Source organism: Pelophylax lessonae (assembly GCF_965119305.1).
Source record: "Pelophylax lessonae genome assembly, chromosome: 4".
Classification (NCBI taxonomy): Eukaryota; Metazoa; Chordata; class Amphibia; order Anura; family Ranidae; genus Pelophylax; species Pelophylax lessonae.
Window position 1 is genome coordinate 536,052,184 of NC_138771.1, and position 20,909 is coordinate 536,073,092.

General features: G+C 43.4%; 1 protein-coding gene across 1 annotated transcript in view; it reads right to left on the reverse strand.

Annotated features, from left to right (window-relative positions):
* GMCL1 (germ cell-less 1, spermatogenesis associated) overlaps positions 1 to 20,909 on the reverse strand; it is a 295,564-nt gene that overhangs the window by 233,192 nt on the left and 41,463 nt on the right. Inside the window, exons 2-3 of the mRNA XM_082254811.1 lie at positions 9,124 to 9,281; positions 4,980 to 5,103 (exon numbers count right to left, since the gene is read on the reverse strand). Of these exons, the coding sequence (XP_082110937.1) occupies positions 4,980 to 5,103; positions 9,124 to 9,272 (273 nt within the window). The 5' untranslated portion in view covers positions 9,273 to 9,281. The remainder of the gene's footprint in view (positions 1 to 4,979; positions 5,104 to 9,123; positions 9,282 to 20,909) is intronic.

Here is a 20,909-nt window from a genome sequence, read left to right on the forward strand (position 1 = left end):
ACCAAGGGTCGTTGGAAGAAGAAGACTGCCAAAGCCAACACCTGGATCTTGATGGTACTCAAGGCCAATTTCTGTTCAACCCCCCCGTTAAAGGTCCGAGCCACAGGAAGGAGCGAGGATGAACCTCAGGAGACTTGCACTACGCAATGTACGTCTTCCACTTACAATAATAGATCTTCCTAGAAGTGGTTTGCTAGCTTTTTACAGGGTTAGAATCACCGACTCAGATAGACCTCTATTCCTAAGCACATGGTTTTCAACAGCAAAGCCGTCAAAGCCAGCGACTGTAAAGCAGGGTGAAGGATTGGTCCTTAGGACAGCAATTCAAATCCTCCCTGAGAGGACACTTCCAAGGAACGTCGTCGACCAGCCACCCCAGATCGGCGTACTAAGCCCAGCAAGGCCAGTCCGGAGCCACTAAGATGACTGGAATCCCTTCTGCCTCAATCCTGCGTAGAAATCTTGGCAGAAGCTTGAGGGGAGGAAAGGCGATACTGACCCCACGGGGCCACCAGCATGTCTGTGGCATCTGCCAGAGAATCCCTTGACCAAGCCACAAACTTCTGCACCTTTTTGTTGAGCAGAGATGTCAACAGATCCACCTAGGGGATGCCTCACCGGAGACAGAACTGATGAAACCCCTTCGGATTAAGGGACCACTCCCCTTGGTCCAACGCCTGCCGACTGAGGTGATCCACCTGCCAGTTTTCCACCCTGGGAATGTGTACAGCAGAGAGGGCTGGAACAAACTGTTCTGCTCACCTTAGAATGCCGGCTACCTCCAGAGCCGCCAGGAAACTTGTGTCCCCCTGGTGATTGACATAAGGCACAGCCGTGGCATTATCCGATTAAATGTGCACTTGACATCCCTGAAGATGGTCCGTACAATGGTACAGACACAGTCTGATCGCTCAGAGTTCCAAGACATTGATCGGTAGTCTGGACTCTTCCAGTGTCCAGATCGCCTGAGCAGAATTTTTGCCGAGGACACCTCCCCAGATGGACAGGCTGGCATCTGTGGTGACCACTGTCTAATACAAGGGGAGGAAGGATTTACGCAGTCGAAGTGCCAGAGAATGAAGCCACGATATGAGGGACTCCTTCCTTCCCCAGCACAGCCAGATCAGGTTTTGTCCAGAGACTGCAGAGTCTTGTCCCATTTGGCCAGAATCTCCATTTGCAGGGACCTCGCATGGAAGTGCCTCGAAGGTAGATACCATTAGGCCCATCACCTGCATGCAAGTCCGGAGGAATGACCATCTGCTGGACAGTAGGAGACGAATTGCAGCCTGAAATTTCTGGAGTTTCTCCAGAGGAAGTTGCACTATGGCTAAGGCCGAGTCCAAAGTTAGACCCAGATAGTCCAGCCTTGTGGACGGAATCAGAGCAAACTTCTGAAAATTCAGAATCCAGCCGAACTCCCACATAGTTTGTATGGCGATTTCCAGGTTTTCCACCAGAGCAATAGGAGACTACGCTCGCAGAAGGAGGTCGTCCAAGTAGCCCAGTACACCGATCCCCCATTGTCGTATCAATGCTAGCACCGGGGCTAACACTTTGGTGAAGACCCGAGGAGCAGAGGCGAGACCAAAGGCCAATGCCACAAAACTGATAATGCTCCTCTCCCGTGGCAACGGGGAGGAAGCGCTGGTGACCGGCACATATTGGAATGTGAAGGTAAGCATCCTTGATGTCGATAAAGGCAAGAAAATACCCTGATGCAGGGATGCTGCCACCGTGGGAATGACTCCATCCTGAACTTCGGCACCAAGCAGTTCGGCGCCTTGAGGCCCAGGATTGGATGCACCTTGCCTTTCTTCCTGGGAACTGTAAAACAGGTTTTAATAAAAACCCTGAAAATGTTCCGAAGTGGGAATTGGGACAATCCCCCCTTGAAGCAACAGGTCTTGTACCGCCCCAAACAGACCCTGTAAGCAGTCTGGGGACAGGCGCAAGTTGGAAGGAAAGAACCTTGCCGGGGGACAAAAGTGAAACTCTATCTTGTAGCCGGTCCGAATGACTTTGTGGACCCACTTGTCTTGTACCAGGGAAGTCCATTGGTCAGAAAAGCAAACCAAGATGCCCAGATACCCCCCCCCCCCTATACGGGTGAGGGTGCACCTTCAAGCTGAAGGAGCCTTGGTCGGGGGTCTGGAGAAGCCCGCTCTCTTGACAGTAGAGGTTCATTTGGATCCTCCAGAGGAGGCCCTGAAAGGCTTCAAGCCCTTGTCAGTAGACTCTGAGGGACGAAAAAACTTCTTGTGAGCCAAGGAGGGCCCACGTCTACGACAAGGTTCCTTGCCCAGGGTAGTACCAAAAAGGCGATCTCCTTGAAAGGTGAGATCAGTCAAGGCCTTTTTAGAAGTCTGGTCTGCAGACCAGCATTTGAGCCAAAAGACACGCCGAAGGACCACTGCTAAAACAGAGCCGAGCCACTATGGGAACCGCATCCAAAGAGGCATCACAGAAACTGCAGCCCCTGGACCAGCTGGTCCGCCAGCTCAGAAAAGGCAAGGGGGAGCTTTACTCCCTCTCCAGGTCACGGCGTAAAAGCTTAGCCCACGTGGTCAGAGTTTGCGACATCAGTGTAATGGTGAATACAGTGCCGAACCAGCCAGAGTGTACACATTGTGATCACAGCCACCGCCTTCCTGTCAGCCTGATCCTTAAAGGCCGGGGACTCTTCAACTGGAATCATGGGTGCCTTGTTTAATCTGGAAACCGGAGGGTCCACTTCTTAATAAGGGACTCCTCATAGGGGTAACCCCTAATAAATCGTTTAGGGACCCCAAGGGGACACTTTGGTCAACCCCACTCTTTAGCGACAATTCTGTCAAAATAGGCAGGGAAAAGGAAACACCTTTGCCGCTCTGGATAGCTTGTGAGTGCCAAAAGGAGCCTGCGCCTGTCGCAGCTGCGTCCTCATTTTCAAGGTCTCACGCACAGATACAATCAGTGCTTCCACCAGCGCCTTTTCGAGCGTGATTGCAGATGTGGAAGAATCATCCTTACTATCTGAGGATTCCGGGCACGTGGTTGCACACACAGCAGGGTGACCCACGCCTGCGGAGGTCGAATCAGATTCATGATGATCTGATGAGACCGATGAAGGCGGGGGCGCTTTTTGCTAGCCCATAGCCTGAAAACAACCTAAACCCGAGACACAAAGGACTCTGGGACCGCCATCAGTGCATCGATGGATGGTTGTGACCACGGGCTCCAATGTCATGGCTGCCGTTATTTGCAATGGCAAACCACAGCAAAATGTCCCCCAGACTACATAAACATGGCTGCCCTGCATAGAAAACACACAGACTACAGCAAAAAAGGCGGCACCTGGAGAGATCCCTAGGCCTCAAGGACAGGCCCAGGCTGGATGGGGGGCCCTGGCGACAGCCCCTCCCCCCCTCCCTGCACAGCCGATCGTCCGGTGGCACACCCTCTCAGCCCTCATTGCCTGCATAGCGCCCTGCCCCGACCCTTATATGGTAGACCAGACCACCCACACAGCCCCAGCATTAGTGGAGGGAGGGGGAGGAACAGATGAAAGGGGGGGTGCCTGACAGGAAGGAGGGGAACCGGAGGATCCAACAGTCCCAATGAGGGGCCCACATCCACCCCAAAATCCTCAGAGGGGAGACAGCTACTCACCATACAAGGAATACCAGGAACCAGGTGGGCCCGGCTCCAGACAGAACCCCTAGCCATCTAAATGGGGGGGGGGGGGGTTTCAGCCAGGAGGAGGACCGCTGCGATTCAGGCTGAGACCCGGTTAAATGCAACCTCGCGAGGCATTAACTCGCTGACCAGCCCTCATCCAGTCACGCAGCTGGCCAGACTGGGTTAACCACTGGATCTAGATTATCCAGTCCATCCCCCAGTCCGGCAGTTGATTGTAGATCTCAAAAATGGAAAAACCTGGAGGAAAATTTCTATCCAAAAGAAAAAAATAAAAAAATTGCCAGGACCAGAGATCCCAGCAAGGAACTAGGTCCTTACTCCTGACTAGGCAGAAGAAAAAACTGAGTACCTATAGCAGAGAGGAAATATACGCCCTGGGACTGCCCATAGGCATAGCCAGACTCTTTTTCTGCCTAGTATCCAACTCCTGTAGGGGCAATATAACCCAATGGTTTTTAAGATCAGGAGCTGTGTCCATCAATGAACGAAAAAGATTTCATTTTTGGCAAGATACTCCCAATAGGAAATCACATCTAAAAAAAGGAATGTAGGCCCTGCCCCTTTCCTCATTAGAACCCTGCAGGTGCAGCAGCTGAATTTTGTAAAACCATTCCCATACAGATTCACTCAGCACACAGACAAATAGCTATTTCTTAAGAACAACAAAAGGAATTTGCAGCAAGTTTTGTCTTAAAAAATAAATAATCCCTGCAATGTACATTGATCACCCAGAGAGGAATGTTTTTTTCTCAACAAAAGTGGAGTTACTTTTTAAGTGTTCCAATGCCGTGGGGTCCTCCCGCACTGCACAAGTTCAATTCCTATTCAGCTAGGGGATAAAGAAATAAGTACAAATCCCTACCTTATTCCCCGCTACCCCTGGCAGCTAATTTTCTCCTCCACTGCCTGATGCCCCAGGATGAGGGTGGGTCCTTGCCAACCTTGCATATAATGCAGGATTGCTGGTCCTGCATTGTAAGCAAGGATGTGAAGAGCTGCAAACAGCCAGGCAGTAAAGTAAAGCATCTTCAGGGGACCAGTAGCACAGAGAGGAAAGCCCGCAGAAGTGAGAACAAACCTACGCAAGAACCTACATTGGTTTTCTGACGCAGCGCTTTAAAAGGAGTAACACAAAAAGGCATCAGTTCTGCTGCTCACTCTGTATTTTATTAGTATAAAACTATGCAAATGTATACAAGATTGGTATTAAAAAACACCCCACACTTCTCTAAAAGGACCTACAATACATATATTCACTGAACCGCATAGAACTTGTCTGGTAGCGTCAGATCTTTTACCTGGCAGAGGTAGATTTTGTGCAGGTTCCATTCATTCCCAAGTGCGCATATCTTAATATCACTGTTCTCACCATTCAAAAAGAGGGTCTGGTAAATATATTTTGATGTACTTTTCAGCTTCTTTCTGCATGATAAAGAAAAAAAAAAAAAAGTATTACCTTTAGGACAAAAACTGAAATTTATGCACATTTAACTTACTTCTCTAAAGCATTAACTTATGCAGATACTGGAAATCCGAGCCTCAAACCACAATAAGAGGGTACATCAAGCATTGCTAACAGGTGACAGCACTTCACACTATTCAAACTGCACAACCAGGAATTGTGTTCATCATTAAAACCACTTCAAGTCCAGACACTTTCAAACCCTTGCAGTCCAAGCCATTTTTTAGTACCGTCATACTTTAAATGGCAATTACTCGGTCATGCAACACTGTATCCAAAAGGAAATTTTGGGGGGGTTTTGAGACAGAGAAATACTTCCAAAAGCCCCAACCCACCACTGTTTACATTTTGGCCTAAATTTAAGAAAAAAAAAATTCTGCTACAATTTTGTTAAAAATAAATAAAAATAACCCAAATCAGTGTAATTTACTTAGTCTATGTGAACGTTATAAAGTCTACAAACCAAGGCATACACAGTTCTCAGCATAAATTAATACACCCCTTTTGAAAAGTAAGATTTTAATTAATATTTCAATGAACATAAGAACAATTTCCACATTTTTGACAAACCGTTTTATAGAACATTTGTTTAGCTGCATTACATGAAAATAAGGTTATAAAGGCGCCTAGTACCCAATCCTAAAAAGTGTTCAAATCAACCTGCTGTCCCTTTAAATATCAACACATGAAACAGGAAAAACTAATAAAAAGGTAGGCGCTGGTTGGTGATAAAAAGTGTACTTAAAGTGGAATATCCCAATCCCTTAAGATTACCCAGTAATATGTGAAATTATATCTAGAATATATAAAAAATGAATAAAGTGCATAAATTCATATAGCTATGGGAATGAAAAAAATCCATGTAATAAAATCCCATCTATTATAAAGTGCTAAGTGCTTCCATTAGCATTTATTCAATATCTTATTGCACCAAATATCCTTTAAAAAAGTGCTCCAAGTGCATAAATAAATTAAATCAATACAGGTAATTATACAAACAAATTCATATGTGATTTTAATGACCAATGAGAGATAGAAAGTCCAAATTAATCCTTAAATTATGAAGATGACCCAGCACCGTGCTTGAAGAAAAAACATAAAATCCACCTTGTGAGCTACTCCACACCTATATGCTCACCAAATCGCAGCAGGCCACTTGGACCTACAAAGCTTTTCAGGATCTCAACATTTTAAATCATATTAGGTAATGTCCATTCCTCTCTATCATCAAGGTCACCAATAATAAGATCCCACAATCACAGATAATACAAGTGTTGGATGAACCAACTCTCCACCAATCGAAATATATAAGGGGGGCAAAAGAACAGGGAGCAAAAATTGTGTAACTCAGTTTTCATTGAATGAGTAAAAAAGAAAGTGTAGGTATTGTGCTTACAAAAGCTGGTGCTGAACACCATCCACACTTCCTGTTAACCAGTGACGTCACTTCCTCTCTGCCGTGGAACTCACTCTGGCCGTGACCTCGGAGAGTGTAGGAAAAGGGTGAGCGGGTCTACTGGTAACGGAGGGGAACACGACTCAAAACTTTGGCAGTTCTTACCTATGCAAGGCGGGGCACCAACTTCTCATTTCTTGAGGTCCTAAAATGCCAGGACAGTACAAAAATGCCCCAAATTACCACTTGTTGGAAAGTAGACAGTCAGTCCGAGGCATTTAGGAAGAGGAATATAGAGTTTTTTGAAGTTGTAATTTGTTAGCCAATTTTTTTTTTTTTTAAAGAGGAAGTAAATAATGTGTTTTTCTTTTTACAAAGTTTTCATTTTAACAAGTAATTCCTCACACACACACTGCATGGGCATACTTACAGTTACACCCCAAAAAACATTCTCCCAAATATGGGGGTACCATGTGTGAGACCTTATCACAGCCTAGATGCACAGAGGGACCCCGAAATTCAAAGATCACCTTCAGATGTTCTAAGGCCATAAATGACACATCTAATTTCCTGGCTACCAATCAAATTTTTGGAGGCACTGGAGCACCAGAAAAGCGGAAACACCCAGAAAATTATCATATTTTGGAAAGCAAACACAAGGCGTTTTCTAAAAAGGCATAATGAATCTTTTGAAAACATTTTTTGCCACAAGTTTTTGGAAAATGCAGGAAACAAAATATTTTTTTTTCCCCCATTTTTGTAAGTTGTCAATTTAATAAGATATCTCTATCATACAGAAGGAGCATACTTAGAATTACACCCCAAAACACATTCTGCTATTCCTGAGTATGGTGAAACTATGTGTGAGGCATTTTCATGGTTTGGACTGATTATGTACTGAACAAGTTGTATCACAAAAATCAACCAACTGTGACAAAACTAAAATGTACTGTAATGGTCACCTCTATACAAGTGATCAGGAAATATAGCTTAGTGTAGCCTCACATATAGCAGTCCCAATTCCTATAAGCTAAGGAAACCTAACCTACTGGTACGTGACTGCCCCCAGGAATGCCATATTCACTGGCCTGGAAGTACAGGAGGATGAAGAAAGTGAGAACAAAAGAGTTAATGTGGTTCCAGGAGTGCAGTTGTCTGCAAAGGATGGCTGGGACTGGTGTCTCGCAGGACAAAGTCAGCAGGATGTTTATAGGAGTCAGTTCAGGCTGCAGGCAGAGGAATGGCCAGCATACAGGCAACGGATCGGTCCAGGCAGCAGGCAGAAACTTGGTCAATAAACAGGCCAGGATGGGTATGGGCAACAGACAGACAACGCTGTACTGCTGTGGCGGCAGAGATGTATAGTAACGAAGTAGGACTACTTAAGTACTGTACTTAAGTACCGAAATGCAGTATCTGTACTTTCCTAGAGTAGAATTTTTTTCTCCTACTTCTACTTTTACTTCACTACATTTTTTCGATGATTTCGATACTTCTACTCCAATATTTTTTTTTTGTGCTGCGTAGTTACTCGTTACTTTAAAAAAAATTACCACTGCCAGAACAGTAGATGACAGGTTGCATAAAGCTCAAAAAAATGTGTATAATGTCATTTGTAAATCAGCGCATACGAAAATAAAGGCTGTGTATAATAAAAGCTGCTATACCAAATCTTTCCAATAAAAAGAAAATATGAAACAAACAAATAAATGGTGCTACAGCGCTTAAAGTGCATCAAGAAACTACTAACAAACACAGGTTAATCATTTGAATAAATCATTTGAAATAATAAAAAACAATATGATGTTTGAACTTTTGACTTCTTTCTTTAATAACTACATAACACAGTACTTGTACTTCTACTTTCAGTACTTGAGTAGAATTTTTTTTTCAAAACTACTGGTACTTTTTACTTTTAGTACTTAAGTAGCAAATTTTTTGAAAAAACTACTTGCAATACTTAAGTAAAAAAAATGTTGAATACTTTAGTACTTCTACTTAAGTAACTTTTTCTGCGAGCACTTCCACTTCTACTCAAGTCACTTTTTGATCGAGCACTTGTACTTTTACTCAAGTAGAAATTTCGAGTACTTTATACAAGTCTGTGTGGCGGTGATCATGGCCATTGTGAGTGGGGTGGTAGTGAAAAAAACTTGGTTACCTGAATGCTAGTAAACTAGAAGCACAAAGTAAAACGGTCATGTAAAAAAACAACATACCTCAGTAGAGGGTGCTCTGCTAAAAAGACAGGTGAAACACTGGACAGGCCCATTTCTAATAAAGAACAGAAGGAATGAGCCCTGCTATGAACCTTTTTTTTGTTTAACGATTTCACCTGTAAATACACGTTAACAAAACAAACCTGGATAGTTTTTCATTAATTTATGCCTATACATCTCAATGGGTGTACGTGGTTTTGTCTGTGTATAGGTCGCACGGGGATGCAAAAGTTCACCCTTTTATGATACAATAAATAATAGTGACACATGGCTGGCATTAGGAGGGCATAAACAGCTGAAACATGAGGTAAGAGACTTTCAATACAAAACAGAACTGAAAAAACATCAGAAGACATGGATTCTACCTGCGTGGTGTGTTGAGTAGGTCCTCGATCTCCTCTTCACTGTCACTGTCACACTGACATTCTGAGCTCCTCTTTCTCTTTCTACATTCACAAGAGCCAGTTGGTTTAGAAGATTCTTGGCCTAGAAGTTTACTACTTAAAGAGCCCATAGTTGCTTCCTGTGGAAAATATACAGAAGAATTACCAAAACAAACAATATACAATTATGAAAAAGTGATGCATTCATTTTATTACTGTACACTGGTAGGAAGAACACACACACACACACACACACACACGAGAATGTGCAAATGTACATATTGGTCAGAAAAACTAATGACAGCGGAGCAGCAAATAAAATGCTGTGGAAGGAGACCGGAGCTGTACATGGTTGATCCAGTGATGACAATTTTACTGTATTGTAAAAGTATGGCGATTTCCAAAAATCCCAATACACAGTAGATATAACTAGATGTGATCTGACCTATCCTTATTACCAAAGAAATTGGTCCTGTGTGCCATATAACCTAACCAGGCAGCCTATCCAGGTTCAAAAAGTTAAAGGTTACAGTAAACTTAACTCTCTCAATCAACATGGACTATTTTTAATCCTTACCTCGCTGCCACCAGCATTAGTAAATAGATAAGAAGGTATTTTATATGTACTGTTTTGTACAAATTTCTTTTAGGGATCTACTGATATTTTGCAGGGCCGATACCAATTTTATGGCCACCCTTCGGGACGATATTCTGCACATTAAAAAGTTTATTTTTACACTGTCCTTTTAAAAAAAAAAAAAAAACTTTTTTTTTCATCATTTATTGCATAAACATCCCTTGTGACAGTAATAGGCAGTGACATGTACTCTTTATGGAGGGATCTGGGGTCTATAAGACCCCCAAACCCCCTTCTCTGCACTTAAAAGCATTCAAAATGCAAAGTTGGGCTGTTTTGAATGCCGTCTTTTTTTTTTTAATCTGGCGCCTTTAAGGCTCCATTACCCAGAAGTGATGTCATGACATCACTTCCGGGTTTTTACATTGGAGACCCGATCAGAGCCAAATGCGGTTCTGTTCGGGTCTTCGGCCAGGGGACGCGCCAGCTGGGCGATTGGGTCTCCTGGTGGGATGGGAGACCCAGGCAAGCCACAGAAGGCGGCGGGAAGCTGCTCCTTGTAATAACAATGGAGCCGACCGTCGGCTCTGAACAACGGTACCGGGGTGATGCCTCTAGCTGCAGGCATCGCTCCAGAACCACTTAAAGAAGAAAATCGGTCATATCGTCAAGTTTGTGGGCAATATCGATACATACTTTTTTTTTTTTTTTCCAGATATTCAGTTTATCACCAATTTCTTCAGTTAATTCCTGGTTTCTGGCCTAGGCAAGTGTCATACATCCCAGAAATCTTCCCAGGGGCTCTCATAAGCACACACTTCTATGCCTGCATGTCTAACCTAAGGACAGATGAACTCCTGAGAGTAATTGCTACATGAATCATCTGCCCTTACTCAAGAAAATGATAGTGGTGTTTTCAAAGTGATTTTTCACTTTGCAAAAATACAGCATGGAGATATGGATTGATGGGGGAGTTTTCCCAGATTATTAAAAACTAACTATGGGAAGCACGAGTTCGGGAGGACATAATACACCCTCCCAGAACTAGTTGACCACGCTGTAGCCGTCATTTGGCTAAGGCCCAGTGGGCAAGTGCTTAAAAAGACACACCTGTTAGAAGGAATATCACACTATGAGCTTATTCTTTCATAAACTCTGAGCTCTCGTTTGAAGCGTACCTGTCCAGCTACAGATCTCACAAAAGTGAGTACACCCCTCACATTTTTGTAAATATTTTATCTTTTCATGTGACAACACTGAAGAAATGACACTTTGCTACAATGTAAAGTAGTGAGTGTACAGCTTGTATAACAGTGTAAATTTGCTGTCCCCTCAAAATAACTCAACACAGCCATTATGGTCTAAACTACTGGCAACAAAAGAGTACAACCCTATGTGAAAAATCCAAATTGGGCCCAAAGTGTCAATATTTTGTGTGGCCACCATTATTTTCCAGCACTGCCTTAACCCTCTCTTGGGCATGGAGTTCACCAGAGCTTCACAGGTTGCCACTGGAGTCCTCTTCCACTCCTCCATGACATCACGGAGCTGGTAGATGTTAAGAGACCAAGAGCTCTGTTTGAGGGTGCCCCACAGATGCTCAATAAAGTTTAGATCTGGAGACATGCTTGGCCAGTCCACCACCTTTACCCTCAGCTTCCTTAGCAAGGCAGTGGTTGTCTTGGAGGTGTGTTTGGGGTCTTTATCATGTTGGAATACTGCCCTGTGGCCCAGTCTTCGAAGGGAGGGGCTCAAGCTCTGCTTCAATATGTCACAGTACATGTTAGCATTCATGAGTCCCTCAATGAACTGTAGCTACCGAGTGCCGGCAGCACTCATGAAGCCCCAGACCATGACACTCCCACCACCATGCTTGACTCTAGGCAAGACACACTTGTCCTTTTACTCTCACCTGGTTGCCACCACACACGCCTGACACCATCTGAACCAAATACATTTATCTTGGTCTCATCAGAACACAGGACATGGTTCCAGTAATCCATGTCCTTAGGCTTCATGTACATGGGATGTTGTTAAAAGTCCCTTTTAAAAACGTCCGTTGTGTCGCGTTTGCACCCGCGTTTAAAACCGTTCCTAGGAGGTCAAAAAATCATTCCCGTTTGAAACGCCGGGAAACAACGTTCGAACGCAAATAATTGCTTTCCAAAAAACGTCCCTAAACTCCACTGCCTGCAAATGACTGTAAACGACCCTGTGTACATGGACAGATAAGATAACAGAGGTGGGTTCAGGGGCTTCTGAAAAAAAAAAATGCCAAAATGCTCCTAAACGGCCGTTTACAAGTTGCAGTGTACATGGACCCTTAGTCTACTTGCCTTTAGCAAACTGCGGGCTTTATTGTGCATCGTCTTTAGAAGAGGCTTCCTTCTGGGACGACAGCCATGCGGACCAATTTTATTCAATGTGCGGCATATGGTCTGAGCACTGACATGCTGACCCCCCACCCCTTCAACCTCTGCAGCAATGCTGGCAGCACTCATACGTCTATTTCCCCAAGACAACCTCCGGGATAGGACGCTGAGCACGTACACTCAACTTCTTTGGTCGGCCATGTCGAGGAGACCTGTTCTGAGTGGAACCTGTCCTGTTAAACCGCTGTATGGTCTTGGCCACCGTGCTGCAGCTCAGTTTTAGGGTTTTGGCAATCTTCTTATAGCCTAGGCCATCATTATGAAGAGCAACAATTTTTTTCTTCTTTCAGATCCTTCGAGTTCTTTGCCATGAGGGGACATGTTGAACTTCCAGTGACCAGTATGAGAGAGTGAGAGCGGTAATACCAAATTTCACACACATGCTCCGCAGTCACACCTGAGACCTTGTAACACTAATGAGTCACATGACACGGGGGAGAGAAAATGCTTAATTGGGCCCGCAATTTGGACCGTTTCACTTAGGGGTGTATTCAATTTTGTTGCCAGCGGTTTAGACATTAATGGCTGTGTGTTGTTATTTTGAGGGGACAGCAAATTTACACTGTTATACAAGCTGTACACACTTTACATTGTAGCAAAGGGTCATTTCTTCAGTGTTGTCACATGAAAAGATAGAATAAAATATTTACAAAAATGCGAGGGGTGTACTCACTTTTCTGAGATACTGTATATCCATTTTAAGGCATATCACAAGTGGAGTTTATCAGATTTGCTTGGAAGCGTGATATATGGATTCCTCATTAAAATAATTTTGCTGCACATGCAGACATGAGGGATTCTTAAATCTGAGTCCTTTTGCATAATTAGTACAAATTGGTGGGCATCATTTAGTTATGAGAGGTGGAGTTAACTTTCAGTACTACAGTTCCTCTCTGTATACTTCCATCTAAACTGCTTAGAAGCCCAAGATTTTTAGTTCTGCTCAGTTATCTCTGCTATACTATATAGCTTGGTATTTAAAATCTATAATGACTATTGTAATGGATGTAATCAATGGTTATAACGAAATGCCCATTTCATCTTATGATGCATACCATATGCCTTACGTACGTACATTTACTGCTGCAACTTATCGCCTTACTCAAAATGACTATGGCTGCTAGATCACCCCTCCCTTCGTGGAAGCAATATGGAAACAAAGATGGCACGCCTTCAGAGAGCTTACACCCAAGACGGAGATTGTCCTATCCTGGAAGAAAATCATAGTCGCATTGATACATCCAATCATGAGCTTATATGTTCTTTGCTGCATTTCATTTGTGCTACGTCTATATAAGCATTTCCTGAAATGTATATCCCGATGCTTTACAAGCTTAAAAAAGCGGAACAAACAGAAGTACCTTAACTCTAAACCTGTTGTCCGTATTTGATCTTCCTCTGTGTGCACACATATCAAATGAGGCCAGGGACAGATATAATCTCAGACGGTTCTGGTCCGATCCAAAACACTATTCTATTTTATTACAGCTTGATGAGCTCACAATTTAGAACCTTCATTAAAGCTATATTACAGTAATCGGTTTGGCTGCAGATCGATTGTATCCGCGTATTAAGCCTCGTACACACGCAACGAATTTCCGCCAACCGGTCGTCCGTCTTTTGTCCAGAGTCGTGCGAATTTTCCCGCACGACAAAATTCTACTTCAGAAGTGATGTCATGTGTCGGTTTGCTTTCCTTTGTGTCATTTCATCTCTGAGCATGCCTAGTCTTGCTCATAAGATTTTTCCCCATCGAAATCTGTACTGAGACGAAAATCGGACATGTTTTGATGGTCGACAAAAATTATATAGCCTGCACACCAGGATTTTTTTGGCCGAAAAGTCGGGAGTCGGTTGTCGGAAGCACCATACTAACAAGCCGAAAATCGGCAGATCGGTCGGACGAAATTTCCCAGCCGAATTTCTACTCGTGTGTACGGGGCTTTACATGCAGATCCCACTGACTTCTTCTATAAAACGTTTTTTTTGCAAGTGCATCAAAGATGCAGCATGCAGGACTAGGCTTTAATGAAAATGCAGTCTAATGAAAGTCAACCGGAACTGCATGTAAAACATGGATACAAATCACTCATCCACCCGCGATCGCCCCCCCCCCCCCCCCACATAGGGATGTAAACATGGCAGACCACCGTTCGGTCACAGATGAGCACAGGGATCCTGTGTTCCTGCTATTCAGGAATGCAGATCTTCATGTTCATCTAGTGCAGGGATCCTCAAACTACGGCCCTCCAGCTTTTGTGGAACTACACATCCCATGAGGCATTGTAAAACTCTGACATTCACAGACATGACCAGGCATGATGGCAATTGTAGTTCCTGAACAAATGGGAGGGCCATAGTTTTAAGACCCCTGATCTAGTGAGTCGATCCCCCACACAGCTAGAAAGCGCCCCCTAGGGACATCCTAAACCCTTTGATCACCCCTGGTGTTAACCCCTTTCCCTACCAGTGTCAGCACAGTAACAGTGCATATTTTTAGCACTGATTACTGTAGTAATGTCACTAGTCCCCTGAAAAGTGCCAATTAGGTGTCCGATCTGTCCGCCGCAATGTCGCAGTCCCGCTAAAAATTAAGGATCACCGCCATTACTAGTAAAAAATATTAAAATACATTTTTAAAAAAAGGTTTGTAGACGCAATGACTTTTGCGCAAACTAATCAATATACACCTATTGGGATTTTTTTTTTTTTTACCAAAAATATGTAGCAGAATACATATTAGCCGAAAATGATGAAAACCATTTGATTTAATTTTTTTACTGGCTTGGTTTTCTAGCAGAAAGTAAAAAAAAAAAAAAAAAAAAATTGGATTTTTGTCTTGCCGTAAAATCCTTTTCTCTGATGTTCATTGATGGACACAGCTCCAGAGTAGGACACTAGGCAGGAACAATTTTTAACATGCCTACGGGGCAGTCCCAGGGGGTATACTCCCACTTCTTGCTATATGCACTCTGTTTTGTTGCAAGCAGTGTCAGAAGAAATATAACCCAACCCAATAGAGGGGTGGGTGCTGTGTCCGTCAATGAACATCAGAGAAAGAGATTTTACGGTAAGACAAAAATCCAGTTCCCATTTGTCAAGAAGCTTCTGGAGCTGTGTCCATCAATGGACGAAAGGGAAGTCCCAAAGCAGTGTCAAACACGAGGGGTGGGGGGAAAAAGAAAAAAAAGCAGAAAAAAATTTGCCAAAAAAGGGCAAAACCTAGTCAGCCAGGTAACAAGAGCTCAACCAGGAACATCTGAAAGATACACCCCCAAAGGGGACTCACGAACAGCGGCCTGCAAAAGCTTGCGGCCAAAAGGCAGCGTCCACATATGCCAACACATCCCCTTTGTAAAATTTTGTGAAAGTGTGCACAGAGGCACCAAGCATCCTTGTAGAATGTGCCTCAACAGGGAAATCTGCCCCCCCCCCCCTCCAAATCTTGGCTCAAAAGCTTTGCCTAATCTGTTAAGGTCTGGGAGACCAACATTATGGTAAAACACCGGTCTAAGGATGGAACCAATCATGGTAAAAAGAGTTTGGACCAGAGATTCAGCTCTCGTCAAAAGGGTCTTTAAAAGACGGAGACGGAGAGTCGTCCACTGGGAGAAGGGTGGCTTTATTTAGCCTGGAAACCTGGGAGCCCACCACAAGTGGGACTGTCAGCATTTTTAACAGGGACTTTTCAAAAGGATACCTTCTAGCGAAACACTTTGTACCCCAACAGTGTGTTTAGGTGAACCCCACTGACTCGTGACAATTTTGCCAAAATGAGCAGGAAAGGGAGACACCTTTATCACCTTCGAGGATTTGCGGGTACCGAAACGTACTGGCCTCTCCGATGCAGCAGCAGCTGTGTCCTCAAGTTTTAAAGTTTCCGTACTGTTACAACCAGTGCATCCACTAGCGTCTTTTCGTGCGCAGCCGTAGTAGAAGAGGAATCACCCTCATTATCAGAGCTCTCAGGGTGCGTGGACACAGACCCAGTAGGGAGACTTGCATCTGCAGCAGCCAAATCAACCTCAGGATCAGGAAACCGAGGATGCAGGGCTTTTTGCCCATCCTGTTATGCAGGACCATATCTACCTTGGACACTAGTGACTCAAGGGCCACCGTCATAGCAGACAAAGTGTTCTGGGCCCGGGAAGGCCCAGCGGCCTCTGAATGAGTGTCAGGTGGAGAAACCTGCTCCATGGACTGCATGGTGATCCCAGGGACTACCTTAGCAAAATAGGAAAAATGCTGCTAAAAAATCCCCACCGCTGCACAAGTGGCACCACAAGCCCCAATACACCAAGTTGCTGCTATAGGAGAGAAGTGGGAGAGCAGTTTACACCCACAGGGACTCACCACCACGACCCAGGTACAGAGCAGAGCGTCCAGCTGCACGCCGATCAGAGAGAAGGTTAAAAGCGCAGGAGTTAACACTAGAGGCCCACTGCCAAATCATCGCTCTGTAGGCTTCAAAATCATGGCTGTTGCTTTATTCAATGTGAAACTACAAGAAAATGGCCACCAAACTACACAAACATGGCCGTCAATAGAAATAGAAACATCAATGACAAAATGGCAGAAGGACACAGCTCCAGAATCTCCTTGACCATTGGGTTATGCTGCCCCATACAGGAGTAGGACACTAGGCAGGAGAAAACTGCCTCCTGGGACTGCCCCATAGGTGTGGTATACTCCCACTTCCTGTAGGCACTGCCTAGTCAGGAGTAAGGACGCATTGGATATTCTAGATTCTCACCGTCTCCCCAGTACGGCCAGCGAGCATGACACGATATGTGGAGGGGCGGGGAGCAGCTGGCTCAGAAGATCGATGGGAGGCTGAGCCGGGTGTCAGTCCAGGCACCTGGCTGATCCGGACTTCCACTGACGCGGTGACTGGACTGACACCTATGACTGAAGTCCACTCTTTGCTGAAAATGGGTCACAGGAGTGCAGAACGAACGTTTGGGCTCACAACACTACAAATTAAATGAGGGAGGTAAATATGTTTATATTCTGGCTGAGCCATTAGTTTTTAATGGAGTTATACCTCTGAAACTTTAGCATGCTTTTATAACGGCTAACCAGTCTAGCAGATGTGTATTGGCTTTCCCCTTCAACTGAGCTATTTATGACCGGTATCGGTTAGTTCTCAGGATTGCTCAAATTTGCCAGGGTGACAGTTTTATTAGGGTTTCCATATTTAGAGTGAAATTAAAGTCAGGCTTTTTTTTTTCTTTTAAAAACAACATACAGGTTATACTTACCTGCTTTGTGAAGTGGTATTGCACAGAGTAGCCTGGATCCTGTGTGAACTGCCAGAGGTGCGGATGCGATGCGGGATCACGCTGCATAATCGCAGCGTTCCCGCATCGCACAAATCTGAACTGGCACTTAGGGAGGCTGCTGCACACTGAAGGTTTTTTTTTTTTTTTTATTTATCCTAATGCATACAATCCATTAAGATAAAAGACCTTCTGCCTTCACAACCACTTTGTGAAGAGGGTAATGGAGAGGTCTGTGTGTCCGATCAATAGATTGATAAGGTCCTGGCAACCGTTAATCTGCATATTGTATAAAGTGAAGTTAGGAAGGAAAAGTCACTGTGGGTATTTTCTGGGGGAGGGGTAGTAGTAATCAGAACTGCTGGATCTCAGTTTTTAAAAACAAAAAAGGATGTCCAAATAAAAAAAAAAAAAACCGTAAAGGCTGACCCTGAACAAAATGGCTGAGACACACGCACACACACCTATTCCTGTGCCCAGTATTTAGGACCACTACACAGCTCTACAGTGGTAGTTCAAATTCAAATAGATAGCTGCTTTTTTTTTTTTTTTTTTTTTTTTTTTTTTTATTTAAAGCATCTTTCCCCATAGAAATGCACTGAAACACACATATTGCACATTTAGGCATGTTTTCTGCTTATATGTACATTTACCTCCCCACAAAGAAATGACCACGTATTGTGATGGAAAAAAAATCCACAAAATCAATTTTAGTTAGCAATACCAAGCAAAATGGAAGAGATGGAGGACACTCCTGTCTGTATGATCCTCAGGACGACCACTACAAGTCCTGATCGAGCATTGGAACAGATGAGTGGGTACGTTTTTTATCCAAATTGGATTTTATTGGCATGGTGAAGGATGAGAAAAAGTAAGCTTAGCATTTTGCATCTGTTTAGCAATGACACTTCTAGACTCCCTCACTGGTGGCAACCTATTTATTAGTTGTATTCGTTTGCCTACACTCAGGCATGCTTTTTGAAAACTTGGGCCTTATACAGGCTACCTGACAGTGATTGGTTATAAAAATCATTGCTTTAATTTATATATACATACATACATACTAGGGCTGCACGACATTGAAAAAAAAAGTACATTGCGATATTTTTTTTTTCCAACTATATATATTGCGATATTGAGAGGAAATCATGGAAGTATTGCAGCAGGGCAGCCTTCTTCTGATTGTAATTGCAGATTGCACCATACAGCCAGGGCAGGCTAGGGTTAATGTTATTGTAGGGATTGACAGTGACAGTCAGTGTGGATTAGGCACAGTCGGGACTCAGTGGTGGCAGGAGGTAGAAGAACACAGCCTGACATGAAACATAGAAACATAGAATGTGTCGGCAGATAAGAACCATTTGGCCCATCTAGTCTGCCCAATATATCTGAATCCTATGAATAGTCCCTGGCCCTATCTTATATGAAGGATAGCCTTATGCCTATCCCATGCATGCTTAAACTCCTTCACTGTATTTGCAGCTACCACTTCTGCAGGAAGGTTATTCCATGCATCCACTACTCTCTCAGTAAAGTAATACTTCCTCATATTACTTTTAAACCTTTGCCCCTCTAATTTAAAACTGTGTCCTCTTGTGGTAGTTTTTCTTCTTTTAAATATGCTCTCCTCCTTTACCGAGTTGATTCCCTTTATGTATTTAAAAGTTTCTATCATATCCCCTCTGTCTCTTCTTTCTTCCAAGCTATACATGTTAAGGTCCTTTAACCTTTCCTGGTAAGTTTTTTCCTGCAATCCATGTACTAGTTTAGTAGCTCTTCTCTGAACTCTCTCTAGAGTATCTATATCCTTCTGGAGATATGGCCTCCAGTACTGCGCACAATACTCCAAGTGAGGTCTCACCAGTGTTCTGTACAGCGGCATAAGCACTTCTCTCTTTCTACTGCTTATACCTCTCCCTATACATCCAAGCATTCTGCTGGCATTTCGTGCTGCTCTATTACATTGTCTTCCCACCTTTAAGTCTTCTGAAATAATTACTCCTAAATCCCTTTCCTCAGATACTGAGGTCAGGACTGTGTCAAATATTCTATATTCTGCCCTTGGGTTTTTACGCCCCAGGTGCATTATCTTGCACTTATCCACATTAAATTTCAGTTGCCAGAGTTCTGACCATTCTTCTAGTTTTCCTAAATCCTTTTCCATTTGGCGTTTCCCTCCAGGAACATCAACCCTGTTACATATCTTTGTGTCATCAGCAAAAAGACAAACCTTACCATCGAGGCCTTTTGCAATATCACTTATGAAGATATTAAACAAAATTGGTCCCAGTACAGATCCCTGAGGTACCCCACTGGTAACATGACCTTGTTCTGAATGTTCTCCATTGACTACAACCCTCTGTTGTCTGTCACTCAGCCACTGCCTAATCCACTCAACAATATGGGAGTCCATGCTCAATGACTGCAGTTTATTGATAAGTCTTCTATGTGGGACAGTGTCAAAAGCCTTACTAAAATCTAGATATGCAATGTCTACTGCACCTCCACCGTCTATTATTTTAGTCACCCAGTCAAAAAAATCTATAAGATTTGTTTGACATGATCTCCCTGAAGTAAACCCATGTTGTTTTTCATCTTGCAATCCATGGGATTTAAGATGTTCCACAATCCTATCCTTTAATAGGGTTTCCATTAATTTGCCTACTATTGATGTCAGACTCACTGGTCTATAGTTGCTCGATTCCTCCCTACTACCTTTCTTGTGAAGGGGCACGACATTTGCCAATTTCCAATCTTCCGGGACGACTCCTGTTACTAATGATTGGTTAAATAAATCTGTTAATGGTTTTGCCAGCTCACCACTAAGCTCTTTTAATAATTTTGGGTGTATATCATCAGGACCCTGTGACTTATTTGTCTTCACTTTAGACAGCAATCTTAGAACGTCTTCCTCTGTAAAGACACATGCATCAAACGATTCATTAGTCATCCTTTCAAGTGGAGGTCCTTCTCCTTTTTCTTCTGTAAAAACTGAACAGAAGTATTCATTAAGGCAGTCGGCTAGCCCTTTATTCTCTTCTACATACCTTCCGTCCTTTGTTTTTAATTTAGTTATTCCTTGTTTTAATTTCCTTTTTTCATTTATATATCTGAAGAATGTCTTATCCCCCTTTTTCATAGACTGAGCTAGTTTTTCTTCTGCCTGCGCTTTAGAAGTTCTTATAACTTGCTTGGCCTCTTTCTGCCTAATCTTGTAGATTTCCTTATCTTCATTGCTCTGGGTTTTTTTATAATTACAAAATGCTAGCTTTTTATTTTTAATGATTTGGGCCACTTCTGCTGAGTACCACAGTCGTCTCTTCCTTTTTTTGCTTTTACTGACAAGTCTAATGCAATTTTCTGTTGCCTTCAATAATGCACCTTTTAAGTAGTCCCATTTCTCCTGGACTCCATGTAATCCGTACCAGTCTGATAAGGACTCATTTATGACTAATTTTATTTTTGAAAAGTCTGTTTTTC